Source organism: Takifugu rubripes, chromosome 10, assembly GCF_901000725.2.
Source record: "Takifugu rubripes chromosome 10, fTakRub1.2, whole genome shotgun sequence".
NCBI lineage: Eukaryota > Metazoa > Chordata > Actinopteri > Tetraodontiformes > Tetraodontidae > Takifugu > Takifugu rubripes.
This window is the reverse complement of record NC_042294.1, coordinates 8,461,166-8,479,231: the sequence shown is the minus strand read 5'-3', so window position 1 is coordinate 8,479,231 and position 18,066 is coordinate 8,461,166. Positions and strand designations below refer to the sequence as shown.

Here is an 18,066-nt window from a genome sequence, read left to right as displayed (position 1 = left end):
GTCCTTCCGCTACACAGATTGTGAGCATTGAACACATCACTCATCTGGATGTACCAGCAGTTCACCTTCTGCCTTTTCCAGGTACGGTACCCTTACTCGTCCTTTCCACAGGTGCTGCTGGAAAATGTGCTGTACAGCACTTGGCAGGCCTGACAGCTGTGTGTTGAGGAGCGGTCTCGCAGGAGCCACACAGAAAGACAAGCTAGGTGTGTGTTGGGGAAGCAAACTCAACTCAGGAAAGGATGTGGTGCCCAGGCTCTCTCCCCATCAGGGGAGAATAGGCCTTTCTATCTGCTTGGCAGCTCTGGCACTGAGAAATTGCCTATAATCACCTAGATAGCAGACTTTTGTCATCCTAACTGCGAGCGGGAAACAGAAGGAAGGTGGATTCATGTTGGGTAAACTATCATTGGATAATGGTTGTTCGAACAATATCCGGCTCAGGAGCGAGAATCTATCAAAACATATTGATCCTGGAACAAGAGAATTGGGTATGGCATGTGGGGCGCCTTTGTTTCTGAAAAGTGTTAGCTTCACAGAGACTGTACTGACAGCATTAATATATTAGATGGTGACTGTTTGGGAGCCGCCTGCTGAGGTTCAGAGTAACTGCTGAGACGCTCTCCCTTTTGTGCCTTTTTCTGTGCATCTTTTACGAGAGAGGGTGCTTGTAATCAGAGATCCTCTCTTCATTAATTAATTTCAATGTCTCATATTTTATCATGACTGGCAGAAGATGGACTCTGTCGCCCTTTCTCACCCTACAGACAGCAAGAACCCAAATGGCTCTCCCGCTCTCATGTTTCCTCTTTTGTTTAACCTGATGAGGATAAATTGTCACCGAGTAATGTGGCGTGCTGGCCTTATTAAAGCGAGCGGCGGAAACCTGGCGCTCTGCGCTTGTGTGTGATGAGCTGTGACGTTCAGCAGCGCTAATGAGATAGATGTTCATTAAACGTAGCCGAGCCACCGGGCCAATAAATCCAAGCAGATAGGACGGTTCCTGATTGAGCAATTAACAGGGCTGCGGGCGTGGGGTCTCTGCTCTCACGCTTGTTTTGACAAGGCCTGTACTGTCAGCTCATTAGAGTCACGAGTCTATTATATCTGAGCAGGGTGTGAGATGGCCAAATCCAGGTTTTCCTGGGTAAAAACATTCCGTATCCACTCAATAAATGCCGTTTAAACAGAGTCTATTAGTCATCTGGAAGCTAAAACATTGAGTGTTGTGTTGTCGAGGGTTTTGAACTCCTCCTCTGCACTCACTCACCTGTGGGCCTATTGGGTAACCTGGGTGGGACTGGCCCAGTTGACTCTGCTCGGAGGGGCTGCTGCTGGCATCGGACTGGACCGAACCATCACGACCTCCTGGGAGGGCAACAGACAGGAGAATGAAGTGAGGACAAATCGACACGTTCGACGCACGTGGGTAAACACACATTCCGGAGGGTTGCAAAGTGCGGAGAAGGGCAGATTGGAACGAAGGGGAATTTGTATTTAAGTGCTTTATCAATAACTGCTGTAACGCTGAATAAATTACCACCCAGCAAAGAGCCTCATTGATGGGGGTTGATTCATACTGGCAGGTCCCTGATGGCCTAGATTACTGCTGAGAGACAGAGCTCCACCACAACCGCGAAGGCCATATTATTCAGCCATTTACATCACTGAGTATCACTCATCTAACCCCCCCCGCCCCCCTGCACACGGAGCCTGCAGCTATGAGACACAATTAGACCTGTTTGCTATGAGGGCAGAGAAGAGCAGAGCAGACAGGGACATGATAATGAGCTCTCTGATGGCTGCGGGGAACGTAAAGGACACCGACAATTGGATAACTTAGCCATTCCTATCTCGGAAAGAGTATCAGCGGTGTGCCAAGTGTGGGCTGCTGTAAAAGGTCTGAAAGGGTGCGGTGACCCTCACCCTGCGACCGAATGATATAAAGATCACACGACACATTCATGCGAAGACCACTAGATCTCGCTGAAAGAGCTGTCAGAATAATAAGATCTCATGTATGTGCCTTAAGTGAAAATGGCTGTTACTGTTGTTTGTTTAATGCCTTGAAAAGCAGGAACAAACAACTCTCAGGAACAAATCAGTGGTTGGGAATATTGTTCTGAAGCAATATAAGACAAATGTTAAAGCCAGTTTAATAACACCGCGTGAGGAAAGTGGCAGAAAGCGGTGCCATTCGCCATCAAGCTCCTGTGCTAATTTGCTGGAGAACTGCTGTCCTGTGGAACTGGAGAGCAATTGTGCCATCGACCAACAAAGACCTGGTCTGGAGCCGATGATGAAGTGTCTCCCTGTTATTTTATCGAGACAGCAGCAGGATCAGCACCCTGGAGAGCGCCGCAGCTCCTCTGCAGCCTTCGGTACAAGTACAAGGTTAAAACAATTTAGCAAATATATGAGGTTTTCCCACGTCTGAACGCACCTGTTTCTCCATCAGTGAAGGATATTAGACCCAAACTGCGCAGATGAGGTTTCATCTGCAGAGAATAGTTTGTTTCTCCCTGGTAAATGCATGAGGACAACAGCAATCTGACGAGGTGCTACATTTTGGATCACGTTGGTTATTCTGTTCACCAGACTTTAAAATAGCAAGCTCACAAGCTTGGCTGGCTCATAACTCTTATTTTAGAGTTTAAAAACATATGGCTGTTTGATCACAGTGTATAAAACAAACTGTGGAAGTTTAGCTTTGATTACTATACTTGAATAATTAATCCCAGAAATGTAGAAAGTTAGGTCAACGTCTGTGCGAAATCTCATGACATCAAGATTTTATCAGCATTATAAATCCCATTAATACAATAATACAGGATTTAAACAAAGAATTTTGCTGTGCCGGGACGTCCACGCTCTTAAATGATGAATAGGCTTGTTTAACATACAGGCCATACAGGTTTTCTAGTCCTTTTTTGAAATTTCAGACAAAAAAAATACAACTGAACTGTCTCGCCAGCAGGATCTCATTGCCTGTCAAGTTTATTTGTGCGTTATATATTAAATTCCGCTACGCCAACTGAAATCATTTCATCTTTACATAAAATCCAAATAATTGGTGAATGGCATGACCTATGAAACCTCCAGCATTTGATGGCTGATGCGAAAGCCCAAGGGGAAGCCTGCTTTTCTGGCTGGTTTATACCTCCGGATGGCTGGCTGGCCGTGCTCCTCGATGACGGTCCCCATCCTCTCGCCTATCAACCTCGCAACGCTGTGGATATTTTGACAAGCCAGTCTCTTTTCAGCAATTATTTCACCCATTATGGATCGCATTGTGTGCTGCCCCGCCCCGAGCGCTCGGTATCTTGAATTAGGATCAATCTGAAGCTGGGGAAAGGAGTATTGTGTCTGATTTAAAGATAAAGATAATACACCCAACATCTGCTGCAGGATTTCACATTTAAACCCCAAAGTAGGTGTTCTGAGGCCATGCAGCTCTTACTTTGTTTAATTTGAGCTATTGTTCCTAAGCAGCCACTTCAGACTTTGGGTGTTATTAAAGTAATTTATTTTCTACTGACTCGAAACACATTTTCATTTACGGCAACTTAAACTTTCCCACCATGCCAACCTTTCCCAGAGGCAATTCACTAAATGCAGCGCCACAATAAAAGGCACAGCGGTGCAGCCAACGACCTTTACGCCAGTGAATTATTTAATTGTGATCATAACAAAGCCAATTAGCTAAATTAAGATATTCAGCCCCGATGGAAGAATGAGACTTTATAAGTATGGATCCAGACGCTGCGGTTCACAGCTGTAGTTAATACTGGTCGTGAATAATCTGATAAACAGGCCTGGCGTTCTGAATAATGATTCTTTCATTGCATCATTTCACAATATCTTAGAGAGTCCTATCCCCTTGCAAATATCTCTAAGGTTAACGCATTTATAGCGGCGGAAAAAATCAATAATAAATAAATACACATGCGCGCCTTTCCCCAAAGGAATTTGTGTAATTTCTTTAACTCAATTAAACAGCTGACAGGAGAAATATCCAGGGAGCCAATCTCCAGTTCTTTGTTATTACTAAAATATTTGCACAAGTACTGCTTTTCTTTTCTTCTTTTTTTAAAAAAGAAGAGTGTTTTTCCCAGAGTGAATAGGTCTTAAAATCAAATTTCCAGCAGAAATTAATGCTTCATGACAAAAAAGGAAAACTCTCTTTTTTTCCCCCTTAGAAGATTAAAAATGGATGAAAGAAAAAGGTGACACGCGTTCGGCGTCTCTTCAAACTCATGCGAGACCTTGACGCTTTGTCTTCCCCTGACATAAATGACTCTTTACCCCTGAAACATACACAGAAAAATAATTCTAATAATCTCAGTAGATGGGAACTCAAGCTCATGCTATTAATTGCATAATGATGCGTCACTGAAAACACTTTTGAATGTGTCGGGAAAATATTGCCAATATCCAACGCTGTATAAATCCTCTTCCATTGATCACCAAAGTGGCCACTGGAGAGCGAATTTCAGGGTCTCCCTCTGCCACATGTGTGCGTATCGGTCTGTCGGGGAGGGGGGAAGTGGTGGGATATTGCTGTTGATTTGACTTTATTTGGCACGTCTCAATGCAGGGTGCCCCAAGGACTATGCAACAACAATTAGCCTGGATTTCATGAAGCAATCAGCATGCCACCTTGTCTAATGCAACTGCTTCATACATTGACAGCTTGAATAAAAGCAAAGCTTTGTGTTCGTGTTAGCGTTCGCCTCAGTGCATTTATGAATCAATTTCTGCCCATAAAAGAAGCTTTAACACTTAAGCTATTTTAGTGGAAATGCATTATGTAAGTTGTCAGATGTACAAGAGTCGCCTGGTAACGATTCAGCCTATTCAGGATGAACAGCCAACCCCCCATTTTTATAATGGTCCTTTTGAAAATGCCTGGCTGAGTGTGTGTTTGCTATTAAGATGTTGTCAATCATGTTGCCACTAAAATCCAATACATGAAAAGCATTTTCACATGCGAGCACATTTAAAACAGCTGCTTATTACAACCTATTTACTGTTATGATTTAAATTTGACCAGCAAATTGGCTTTAAGATGTCAACACATAGTTTGGCAGACAGTGGTCTGTGGGCATTCAAGGCAAAAAATAAAAAGATAATAAAAAAATAAAATAAGCCACATCACACACAAGGTTTAACTCCATCAATACTCATCCAGCCATTCCGGGGCCATTTTAAAAAATTGATTTCGTTAATGCCGTTAACGTTGATGTGGCACAGCAAAGAGAGATGAAAAGAAAAGGAGAAAAGGAGTGACATTCATCCTTTTAAAATCCACAGACAACTGGAATAGGTTGTTTTTATAGAAGAGCCAATAAGTTCAATTAGAATTAAACCATGACAATTCCTCGCAGAACGCTTAAGATGACTTTGAAGAGAGGTAAAAATTATCAGTGACTTAGCCAGTGTTTCATTACTCCCACAAAAGCCCTTAACAATAAGGAGGAATAATCTACTGCCAATAACTCCAGGTGCTCTTAGTCAGATGGCTCCCTCTGGGTGAGGGAAGTAATGCTCCGTTTAGAAGCCGGGGCGCACAAGCGGCTGCAGTTCGATAGTGTTTCTGAGGATGGAAAATCACCAGAGCCTGACTTTTGAGTATCTGCTTCTAACACTATTACTTACATTAAGACGACTGCTGCTGCTGCTAAGAGGACTGTCATTTCCTTAATTAAGAGCCCAGCGCGGGTCAAGAGGGAGAAGAGGCCACAGCACTCTCTCCGGCCCACAACATTAAAGCCTGGTTCCTCATCACACAAGGGCATAGCCCTCACGGCGGAGGAGAGGAGACTCATTCATTACCCTGGCGCAAGGTGGAATTATGCAGTTAAAGAATTACACTGGATGGTGGGCTGTGTAGTGTGTGTGTGTGTGTGTGTGGGGGGGGGGGGGGCAGAAACAGACTCTGCACCCCAGGGTTTTCCTGAGGCAACTGTTGGGCCATAAGCAGACAAAATAACTCAGGATAGAGGAAGAAGCAGCGCTGACATAGATATCAACAAGCCTGACGGTTTCACCGTAAAGGGAGATGATATTTGAGTTCAGAGATGTAAACCAGTTCCTGCTGAATGAGCGGGGGATCTGTACGCAAACGATGCCGGAAGCAAAGAGTGCAGAGGGCCCCCAGTACTCGTGGATTCAAGACTTTAGCGAAAGGCTCTCTGAGATGAGAGCACTCCGCTCGGGCTCTTACCTGTCTCTTCCATGATGCTGGAGTGGAGCTGGGAGCAGCACAAGTATGGGGGGGACCAGGGGGAAGCAAGGTGCTGAGAAGAGGCAATGCCCACTGCAAAGGTCGTGATGAGGAGAACAGGATGGAGAAGGGGTGGGGGGTGGGTGTTTTATCCTCACCGGACTTGAGACACTTTGCCCACCAACACATCTGCTGTGATGCTCTCTCCTCATTCCCAAAGCAATGTCAAAATGATTAGCTAAGGGTTGGAAGAGGCAAGTAACAATCCAAATGATTCTTCATCCTTTTATGGCCATCAGAGCAGCGGGGATGATGCGATGAAGAGTAGCTGTAGAGTGCTATAAGCCTTTTAGGAGATGCCTTCTTCGCCATTGCTCCTCCTCCTGAATTACTTAAATGCTATTTGAGGTAAATAGGATTCTCTGGCCTGCTTTCCTGCAACAATGCACGGAACAAGCGCTTTGGAAACAAAGCGCCTATTCACCACGTTTGCAAAAAAACTTCAGTTCAATATTGATTATTTGAGGCGTTTTGAATGTAAACATCATGTGCTGGGGTTACAAAGAGTCAAACACATTCAGGGCTATTTTAGATTCTGGGCATGGAACTTAGTCATCAAGGAGCAATAAGTAAATAAATAAATCTGATCAAAGCAAGAGGAGTATCTTCTGCAATTTCTTTGCAATTTTCTTTAGGGGAATTAATAATTCCATCCTTTTCCTCAGTGATTGTCCAAAACGACCAAATAGAATTCTGCTACATAGTTGAATCAAAAATGTGGCAGACACGTCAGTAAAGTCTAAGGGGTAATATCAATAAAATGCATCATCTGTCTTTATTCATGTGATCTTAGGGGAATGTTCGTATATCCTACTTTGTGTCTGGTCAAGTGCAGGACATTTACAAGTAGCCAGTGGGTGTGTGTGTGTGTGTGTGTGTGTGTGTGTGTGTATGGGTGGAGGGCGAGACACCCACATGTCATGCATGACACATCAGCCGGGTCCCCTCAGGCTATCCGGCACTAATGCTGCCTATGTCCCACTTTCCACCCCTTGCTTGCCCCCTCAGAGTCCCCCTCCACTCCACCCGCTCCTTCTGTCATGGAGGTATAACAACAATGGCTCACACCAGCCACTGCAGCACAGACTCAATCACTGGGATAACATCGGCGGGGTACAAGCTGCACAAGGAAACTGTACATCTTCACTGGCGCTCAACCAGTAAAGAGTTTACCCAGAAATAAGTTTATTGGAGCGGTCTTGTCTTTTGGTTCTGCAGCGAGTCCCCCTATTCCTGTGGTATTTACAGTACTGAGTGGGTTAAGGTGAAAACAAGTAAATACCCATGTAGCTGAAGGACCCTCACCCCACCCTGAGAACATTATTCTAGCAGAGCAGACAAATAGGGAAAGGACGGACATCAGGAAATAGTATTGCTTTGAAGCACATAACTCTGTTCTGGAGGAAAGTATCATCGCAGTGTTATTCCGCATCCTCAGATATAAAGGAAGAAACATAATAACTTCTCGATAGCCTGGATCTCTACTGCCCTGCACTGCCCCCCGCCCGCATCCACCCTCTACTTGCCCACACCCCTGCTTCATCCACCGTACACCCACTTCTCCTGCCTCAATCTTTGGTTTCAAAGGAAGCGAATCAGCCAGAAGGACAGAAGGTTATGCATTAGTACTGGTCATTGCTCAAAGAGCGAGTGTTATAAATAATAAAGGCTTGTGAAGGACACGAGGGCTGTGGGATGCATCTCTGGTTCACGCCACACAAGTCAAAGACAAGACTGTAATTTCTATTCCGAAAATGTGACCCTTGCAGCTTCAATTACATCTCAACAACGCCGACCGTGTCCGTGCGAGGAGATGCGATGCCTCTTTGTTAGCTCTACATGAAAGGCTTATTGATATTGCTTATGGAGCGTGCGCCGCGCAACATGCAAGCATCTTATATGGGAGTTCCGAACTTAAAGAAAGCGAATAACTGAAATAAAGGCGCACTGAAATTCAATCTTTTTTTCCCACCACGATCCAATTATGGAAGTTGTAATGCGCTTTCCTTGAAAACACCCAGGAGTCGCGGGGCTTCTTAATGTACGAACAACTAAATTATGTGTCTAAGTTCTACGGTGTGCTGGAAGTCATTTTCTACACAACCAGGAATCTGTGAGGGCTGATGACCTTTGCTGATGGAAAACAAGAAATCCTCCTCGTGCTCGTCGTCTCTGTCCTCCGTGCCACACAGTGGCTGTGCCGCTGTAGCCGCGGGGGCTGCGGGCACATTAGCGAGCGTATTACACCTGCTTTACAGGCTTGCATTAAGCTCGTTTTCAAGTTTGTAGGGACACTCGAAATCCGCATAACGAGATCCACCTCCTGGGGAAAGTCTCGCTCTTCTTTATCCACTCTTATTTACTTAAGGTGGCCCATTCAGCGCTGCGTCTGCACCGCTTTATTACTTAACCTCGCCGCGCAACATTAGGGGCCTCTTTGCATCAGTAAGCAGCCTATCCCAGCATGCATCCTGCTCGCTAAGCTGATTACACAAAAATAATAAGAGCTCGGGCCTGCAGCGGTGTGAACGTGTGCACGTCTCTGTGTCAACACGAGTGCGAGGAGAAATAGGCGCAAATTTGCCCTATATCGAACAATATCAATAATAAGGATTTTTTAAAAATCAAGCGTACTAGCGGGGCAAAAATAATTCACAATAATGTAAGCATTTTACATTTAAATGAATCGAAGCTTTAAAATTGAAGACAGAAACAAACAAACAAACAGGTCGCGTCAGAGAAAACGTAGCATTTGGACATTGACTTTTTGTTCTGAATGACCTCCAATACCAGAAATCAATGAAAGATTCATTTTAGGGAGGAGGGGGGGTCTCGAGGTGACCTTTGTGAAAATGTTCCCCCATGTTGGCAGAGTGTAAGTGCAGACCATTTGGTGTAGACAGTAAGTGTATAAAATGAGTACTCCTGTCGTTCTAGACTGGCTCTTTTTGACAGCATGATGATAGAAGCGTCACATCCTTGAGAGAGTAAATGCAAACTGACAAGAGATGAGCCTTTGGTTGCTGAATATAATACGGAATTGTGCTCTGAGTGTCTTATTATCTTGTCTGTTGATGTCTGAAAGGGGGAGATTTGCTTGTGAAGAGAAGACAGAAACTGTACGCACCCAACACCATCTCGTCCTTTGAAAAAATTGCTTGCCCTGCTAACCACCGCTTTCCCACCTAATGTCCACTTCTACTTGGAATAAATACAAGGCGGCGGGATGTTTGTGGTGCCTCGTAGCCCCTGTTAGCTGAAGTGGAAGAACGTTTGCACAGGCGAGCTTTTAGGGGGAGAACGACCCTTTCACCAATGCAGTGAGCATGTGGTGGGTGTGGAAGGTGAACAATTTACTGTAGACAAACATGACCACCACTGTCATTGTCTCCCAACCACCACAGAAGTCAAACATCAACTCTGTAGGGGAGAAAAGTTGCCGGCACGCTCTGTAAATAGGACAGCACGGATGTCTAAATGGGCGCAAATGATCTGATATGGTATGTAGCTCGGAATGCAGTGTGACGGTCGTGTCATCCGAGAAAAACACCAATATTAAACCGACACCGAGAGAATACAGGGACGATATATATATTTTTTAAAAATCCACAATTGTATCCTGTTCCAACCAAGCTTTCATTACTGCATTATTTACAGAATATGCCTTATTTTTGTCTATTTTCGGGTCTAAAAGTGTCAGGAAAAACTGCTCTGACTGAGTCATTTATGCTATAAATATTCTGCAGGTGTATCTGTGCTTAAATCATTCTAAATGTATTAAAGTTTAGGATTATTTTTGTTGGGTTGACAAGGGTCTTCCAGTAACACTTGAGCTGAAGAGGAGAATATTAAAGCTCCACATGATTTATGCTGCACTAATAATACTGTGTCTGAGTGCACGATGACAATACTATAAAAGGATATATAATAGATTAATATTTTTATTCTTTTTGAAGGTAAAAAGGGGAAGCGTTTGAAACAAGTCAATGGTTAATCACATTCTGCCTTTGTGAAAATGGTAAATAAAGTATAACTCTCCAAGATGGACGCACTTGCGTGTAGTCATGAAAATGGGAATTTTCAAACCTTTTATCCGAACGAACAATAAAAATAATCACTAAAATTGGCTTCCCTGTTACTCAGATATACAGAGAAACTTGCAATTGAGCCAAAATAAAATTACCTTTAAGGCCTCAGCCAAATTCTGACCAGAAGAAAAGGGATGACCAGTCCCTTCCAGCCCTGCTGCCTCCTGTCTGCCAGCATTTCAGGAAACACATAAAAAGCTGCTGAGTCTCACTTATTAAATTCAAACTCTCTCTTTCCTTCATTCCTTCAGCAGAACACACAACTGTACCACATATCCACCCCCCCACCCTCCCTGGGAAGCGGTCCCCATACCAAACCTGCTGCTGGCACGACCCCGGGCTTCAGCGGCACCAGGGGGTGGGGGTGGGGGCACAGAGACCACCCCCACACCCAAAACCTCACAAGCTGCACTGGAGCGACTCCTCTCAGGACGCTGGAGCAAAACACACATTAACTTCCTAAACATGACGGCCTTTTTATGAAGTAACTCCCAACAAAAATGCTTGGTGCTTCTAAACAGACAGAAGACTTTTACAGACGTCCCCACCGTCCCCCTTCTCCCTACGTCTCACTGAGGGTAATATTTCTTCATCCTTCTGCTCGATTTTGGTTAGTTTCTGGAATGTTGCAGGCTGGGTTTAGGAGAATTAGACTGTACTCTCCATGGAAACACACAGGGACAGAGATCCAGATCCAGTACCGATAGACTGAATTTACTAGCTGCCAAAATCCCAGCTAACATGCACTGTTAGCTGAAGCAAAATGAATTTAGAAGAGAAACACACACACACACACACACACACACACACACGCACACATTTCATGGTTACATTCCACAAATCTAAAAGCAAGAAAAGGGTGAAAATATTAACAATATATAGATTAATATAACTTTCTGAATCAACCCATCCACTAAAGGTCTACACTGAAATTGTGCAAATAAAAAATAAAGAACTGACCATTTGAATTTAAATATATTATATTAAAGTGGAACCTCTACCAACTCAATATAATATTTTGTTTAAATTAGTTGTAAATGCCTTCATGATCGATTCCTTGTAATAAAAAGGACTACTTGAGGGATAAGTGACCTTTGTATGTTTCAGTCATTGGGGAAAAATGCTAATTATTTTATTTGTTTATTGATTTGTAAGGCCCATTTTCTCACACACAGATTTAAATAAAACCCTACAAGTGTGATTAACAATAAATAACTGCAAAAACCCAATGAACGAATTTTGAAGGTGATTTGGAACTAAAAGAAAAGAAAAAACATTTTTAAAAAGTGTTTCAGTAGCACTCCTGAATTCCCATATTTTTACCTTTGTAAATGTTTTAATTAAAGCCACTGTTATTTACATAATTCAGTATTTATGTTAGTAATCTATTTATTCTATAGTATTTACATTGATTCATTAATTAAAATAGAATTAAACCAAACTAAAGAGTACAACACCATCACATCACACTGTTTAGGTGAAAGTAGACATTTTTAAATGTGGTTAAAAACTTTAAACACTAAATTAAAAAATAAACGGAATGGCTAAAACACAGTGATTCTTTGTTTTAAAACACAAAAGTGGTGTTCACATGAAATAAGATTAAAAATTACAATCTCAGCTAGTTTGAAGGCACAATTAAGAGGAAATATGAGATGTGAGTGATGCCTGAACAGAAAGATAAACACAGACCAACATGTAAAGAGACTCTAAAACTTATTTTGCTGCTGGTTCCTGTCCCAGCACCGGTACCTCTCTGCTTCCACCTCACTGTTACCTCAAACAGACCTGCAGCCTCCTTCTGAAGTACAAACACAAGACAACTTACTGTACAGCTTGTTCGGGGTGCCCTCTCTGTCTGCCGTCTCGGAGGACAGGAGCAGGGGCTCGTCGTTCAGGTCGCTGTCTGGGGTGGCCGCTTTGTCGTCCGCCCGGAGTTCCGCCGCACTCATGTCGCTGCGCAGGGAGAGCAGCGGCTTGCTTAGCTGCCCTGTAATCATTGGATCCTGGAGGGAGCAGAGAGCCCAGGTGGGGAAAAGGGAGGAGAGAATTTTAAAAAAACCCAGCCCTGGTTAGATGTGCTTCAGCGGCGTCGCACCCTCACCGGCTACTTCTCTCTGTCTCCACTCACTCTCTCTACCCAGCTTTCTATTGCTCACTCATCACTCTCCCTCTCTCCCCTGCTCCCTCCCTCTCCAGCTCTCTCTTTTATCTGAGGCTGGTGCTACCCCGCTGATACTGCCGGCTGCTGCCTGGTAAAGAAATGTTACGGATGGCGTGGCTTTACAATTATACCCTGCAGTCCTAAAAATGGCCATATATCCATCTCCAAGGGCTCATTACTACCTGACATACGCCTCATCTTCAGCAAACACAAAGCTGACAGCAGCCTACAAAAGAGGTCCACTGGCTGCACACAGATAAATAAAAGAAATAAATATATTTCTACATCTAAAGACAGGCACCCAAACACCAGTGATTATATCAATTTTCGCATAGCTGAGGACACAGAATGAGAGCAAAGCTGACATCAACAAGCAGCGAGTGAGGCAACGTGAAATTAAGAGGTGATTTAAACAAGAGATGAAGCCTCTGACCAAAAAATATTCTCCCAATTATTTTCTTATTTTTGGCCTGGCTTATAAGCAGCAACAGCAGCCTGTGGGGGGTGAACTTATAAAGAAAAAAACCCCAAGAAAATTAAACAAAACATCCGTTTAAAAAGCTTGTTCAGGAGCTTGGAATGGATGTCGTTAGAAGCTAAAGCTGCGCGGTTAACATTTCCAATAGCCTCTTCGCTAAAACTCCAGAATAATGAAGTATAAGCAATGAATTTTCACTGCGTCCAAATGGTGATGTCAGGCATAAAGCAGCTACAACGTGCTGCCATCACCCAGAGACCAGCTAATACGTGTTTTCTACTGAAGCAGAAGCAGCCAGATCAACCTTTGTGCATCGGAGTGGTCACCACAGGTTCAAGCCCCAGGATGCTTCCTCAGACAGGCACTGGTGGTGACGCCACCTCCTTCCCCCTTCTCTCTCCCTCTCCCAAACACACACACACACACACACACACACACGTCTCTTTCCTCTTGTGTCCCCTGCCTGGAGAGCTCCTCAGACAGTGTTCATCCCACCTCAGGCAGCAGGACCACAGCACTCTTTCTTATTTATGAATCAAGTTCAACTTAAATATAACTGAGCCAAAGACAGGTGATTTTACACACACACACACACACACTCTAAAATAGAAAGTCGGGTGTGTGGCTCCTGCTACCGCCGCACCCACGGGCATCTCAACCCCCATTTTAAGTTTGGTCGATGAGTTCCTGCCCAGAGGGGCCTTTGTAACACGCTCATCACAGGAATGGCCCCTCTTTGATATGACACATGATAATCTATGAAAATGTTAATCAATACAAATAGTTTAAGCTGTCGTTAAAAATATGAGGGAGCTGGTCAATAGCGATATCTCCGCCAACGATGTGACCACTCATCAAGGCTTCATTTGTGAAGTGCTTAAATGTGGGACACGGCGCATCAGCGCACCTCCCCGGAGCCGAGGTAAACACATTTCCCCCCTCTGTCTGAGCCTGGCCACACTCATTGCATTTGGACCCAACCCCCAATTTCCACCTCCTCTCCTTTGAGCTGCTTGATAGGTCCACTGGAGGGCAAAATTAATACCTAATTGAATCTTGCAGTCATCAAAATAATCAATAGTTTTTTATTATTTATTCTTCACAGTCTGTTGACTGTTTGAAGGCTCGGAGGGACAGGGGAGAGAGTGCAGGCAGCACTGAAATTTCTCCCGTTTCACAATGTAATTTTCACTGGGGCATGAGAGTTTGCAAAGCCTATAAAAAATGAGAGCAGCGGTTTTTGTTACGAGGTGAGGGGGGAGGATATAAAGGAAAAATGGGAATCTTTGCCCCAGCAGCTACAATGAAAAATAGAATAAACAAGCTACTGACACTTCAGAGAAGGGCAGGATCCCTTCCGTCCATCCTTCCATCTTTTTCCCTTTCCCCTTTTCTCCTTATTTCATCATATCAGGAGTGTGGCCGTACCTCTCTAATGCTGGCATTTCTCTTCCTGACAGACTCCAAACAAGTGCTGGGAATGAGATCAGAGCTCTAATCTTCCCCTGCCCTCTGAGGCTCCAGGATAAGAGGGCAACAAATCCCTCACCGACTTTCGCGGCCGTTAATTACTTCATCTCAAAACTGCCATTTGCAATCATGCCAACAAATTGGACGCGCTAATTAATTTAAGCGAGGAGGGTAATGCAATCATGTATAATGGGATAACTGTAATCTTGTTGTAAAAAACCCTAATAAAAAGAGGGCGGTTTAGAAAAAGACCGTGAGAAATGACATTAGCGATTCTAAGACTGAACGATTAGCATCATTTATTTAGCTTAATCCTAAAGACCTCTGGTTAAAGTGTTAGTATGAGTTCTAGCATGTGTGAGGGAGCAGCTGTGGAGGAGAGGGTTTGTCTTATTTCCTCTCTGTGCACTCCGTCTGGCCAGAGCCCAGAAACAGGTTGCAGGAACAAGAAAAAGCACTTGATCTCCCCCTCTGCCTCTGGTTCACCCCCGCCAGCCAAATAATCGGTGGTTAACAGAGAGTCCTGAGTGTCATCAGATATCCATGGTAATAGCCAGTGGTCTCAGTGATGCATTCCCAGTGTGGAGTGGACATTAGGTGTTGGTGGGGGGCGCTGAGACACCAGTACACCCCACTGCAACACTTAAGGCTCCTCTGGGTTTTGAAAGGAGAAAAAAGAATCAATATTCCACCCTTTCTGTCACAATATTTCACAATTTTTGTTATTATTATCATCTTAGGAACAGTGGCAAGATTGATGCCTCTTTGCTCATAATAAATTGGCCTTCAGGATAGATATTAAGTTATACATTTCACTATTTTCAGAGAAATTCATGAGACTGATGTGTGGACTATGTTGAAGCTACAAAATGCAGAAAGCAGCCACAAAAAGAGAACTGCTGCAAAAGTGAATGGTGAAAAGGAATGCCTGAGATAAAAACCAAAGGGGACAAATGGAGGCGTTTCAGGAGGGTGGTGGCATGCTCGCTTATCTTAAAGATTCATTTTTCCAGTAAATGAAGTTATAGTTCAAATTGGTTTGAAGAAAGCGGAATGAAAACATTATCAGGGCGATCCTAGAATGTTCAGTTCACACTGATAATGGCAACGTCTGGGATGGTCATCGTGGAGCGGAGCGACGCTCTCCGTGGTGCTGATTCAGGCCAGGTTTTCGTGGGTCTGTAGCAGGTTTTTGCTGTTGAGCGGCGACTTTTCTGTAGTAGCTTTTTTCACTTCCTCCGCGGTCCGCTCAGGCCATCATTAATAATCAATATCCTCACACAGCAGCGCGGCGTTGATCTCTGATCCAATGGCAATAAAAAAAAACAACAGTTGACCATAAGGACAAATTTCAAACCAATTGTGAGTGATCGCTGTCTTCTGACGCTCCCCGTGCCGGAAACCTCGGTGCGTAATGTTGTATGATAGATGATGATTTGTCTCCCCCTTAGGGTTATCAACCAGACTGTCCCTTCTAAATGAATCCTGAGTGCTTTCATTTCCCTAACGTGCTGTAACGTGTGTCAATGCTGAGCAGCGCTAATAACAATAACTGAATTACAAATGAGTTAAAGTCACATTTGCATCATCATATTCATTCAATTAAGCCTGTCTGCTTAATCTGTATACATTATTAGAAAGCCCACCCCGCTGTGTCAGTAATCAATGCAGCCAGTTTTATATATATATATATATAATGCTCATTAATATGATCAGAAGTTATCCATCTCTGCTCCACTAAAGCTAAAATGCTCCCCAGTGGCCGGTCGGCGGGTCAGTGAAGGCTGAGGACTATCAAAGCAGTGTATTAAAAGGAGCTCTTTGAAGCTTGTAAACCACAGTGCCCAGCAGGTCCACAACACACAGACGCCTCTGATTGGTTAGGTGCGTGCGTGGTTTTTTATTTATTTTTTTCCCGATCGATCGGCGGAGCTGACATTCTGGAGCATCAAAGCTTTCAGCACACTAATCTGACTCCTCCTATGAGGGCAAGGGATGTTGTTTTATTTTTTTTTTCCGCCTTTTTAACAATGTTTCGATGGACCTCCGCATGCTTATGACTTTAGGATGAAGAATGAATTGAGCGGGAACAAAAACAAAATCAAACTCCAACCCAGACATTGTATTTATCATGCGATAAATAATGCAACACTATAGAGAGAGAAGCAGCAGAGAATCATAGGGCTGTCCACCGCTCATACCAGTGGCAGCATAGGAGCGACAACGCAGAGATTCACACTCTGCTGCTCCTCAAAGTCAGTCTCCCCTCGCACCCTCTCTGGAGACCTGTGCCACATACACACTCAAGAAATGTGTGAAAATCTGATTTCCCAAAAAGGATCGGTAATTCTCTGTGAGGTTGGAGGCCGCAATCAATAAATCATTGCTAAGTAGATTGTAAAAAAAAAAAAAAAAAAAAAATTCCCCCTCGGTATCAGTGCATTAGGATTCTCCAGAGGATGAATGAGGTGAGATGGGCGTGTGCGACAGTCTCAATAGAGAACAGGCAAATCATACCTTTGGCATTTATCTGGACTTTGGCAAGAAGCTGTCAGCAGGGTGAAGCAGGGCCCAGAGACGACGCTGATATCTGTGGGATTCAATCAATCAGTCCATGAATGTCTGTAGAGCCACAAAACAAAGTCCACTCAAAATTAAATATTCTGGAATTAGTCCTCAAATGTGCTCATCCTACCCAGCAGCAAACTATAGACTATCAAGCATATTCTACTGTACACTGGCTTATGTATTGGATTTAAAAGTTACCCCTTTTTACTTTCTGCAAATTAAGAAAACAATATTGTAAAATAATATATATATATCCATATTTACCTGTGCAATAACACCTCACCACTGCACATCTAACTGGCGGAGGCTGTGTATATAAATACTGTTTCTTTCTCTTATTATTGCAATCTATTGCAGCTTTTGTATTATTTTATTTTAATGTCTCTTAAATTCTGTGTTCTGTGTGACATGTCCTCATTCTGGGATCAATAAAGGCTCTTATCTTATAAAGCTTGATATTCTGGCCAATGGATCTAATATATACACATGTTCTGATAATCACAAAATATCATGACAGCAAAAAAAGTTGGGGGAATAAAAGGAATGCATTTGTGGACAAATACAATGTTCTACTTTGGCTCTGAGGCTGTTAAGCGGTTAAAAATAACAAGTGACTTTAAAATGAATATTTTTATACCACCAAATATTTGATGCAGTTAGCGGGAAGGTATATATATACATATTTGGTACTTGATGACGGTGTGATAACGTGTAAATCTTCGTGCTTTTTAAAAAAAAACCCCAAAAAAACATTTTAAATACCTATTACTGACAACAATAAATGAAAGCTACAATTAGCTTACAGTGTTTGGGGGCAAATGATTCAGTAAATTGGGCTAAAACCAAGTACAAAAACTGATAAAGTAAGAGGAAAGCTTTGCTTGAATGTTATTATCACAATAAAACTAGTCTAACCTGTTTTTTCTTAAATAAAGAAAGGTTTCGGTTCCATGGTGGCGTCGCACCTTTCTTGCACCCGCAAGGACTTCAATACCCATCATGCCTTGCGGTT

General features: G+C 43.3%; 1 protein-coding gene across 8 annotated transcripts in view; it reads right to left on the bottom strand.

Annotated features, from left to right (window-relative positions):
• The window catches only part of pou6f2 (POU class 6 homeobox 2), a 55,339-nt gene extending 37,275 nt beyond the window's left edge, over positions 1-18,064 (bottom strand). For 4 of the 8 annotated variants that reach the window (XM_029842932.1, XM_029842940.1, XM_029842935.1 and 1 more), the window contains exons 1-4: positions 17,970-18,026; positions 17,004-17,108; positions 12,203-12,380; positions 1,271-1,368 (exon numbers count right to left, since the gene is read on the bottom strand). In XM_029842932.1, coding sequence (XP_029698792.1) covers positions 1,271-1,368; positions 12,203-12,380; positions 17,004-17,012 — 285 coding nt within the window. In that variant the 5' untranslated portion in view covers positions 17,013-17,108; positions 17,970-18,026. Of the gene's footprint in view, positions 1-1,270; positions 1,369-12,202; positions 12,381-12,478; positions 12,911-15,582; positions 15,788-17,003; positions 17,109-17,969 lie in introns of those variants that run through there. The other 4 variants (XM_029842938.1, XM_029842937.1, XM_029842933.1 and 1 more) reach the window with 4 other exon arrangements.
• Positions 18,065-18,066: the final 2 nt, after the last annotated feature.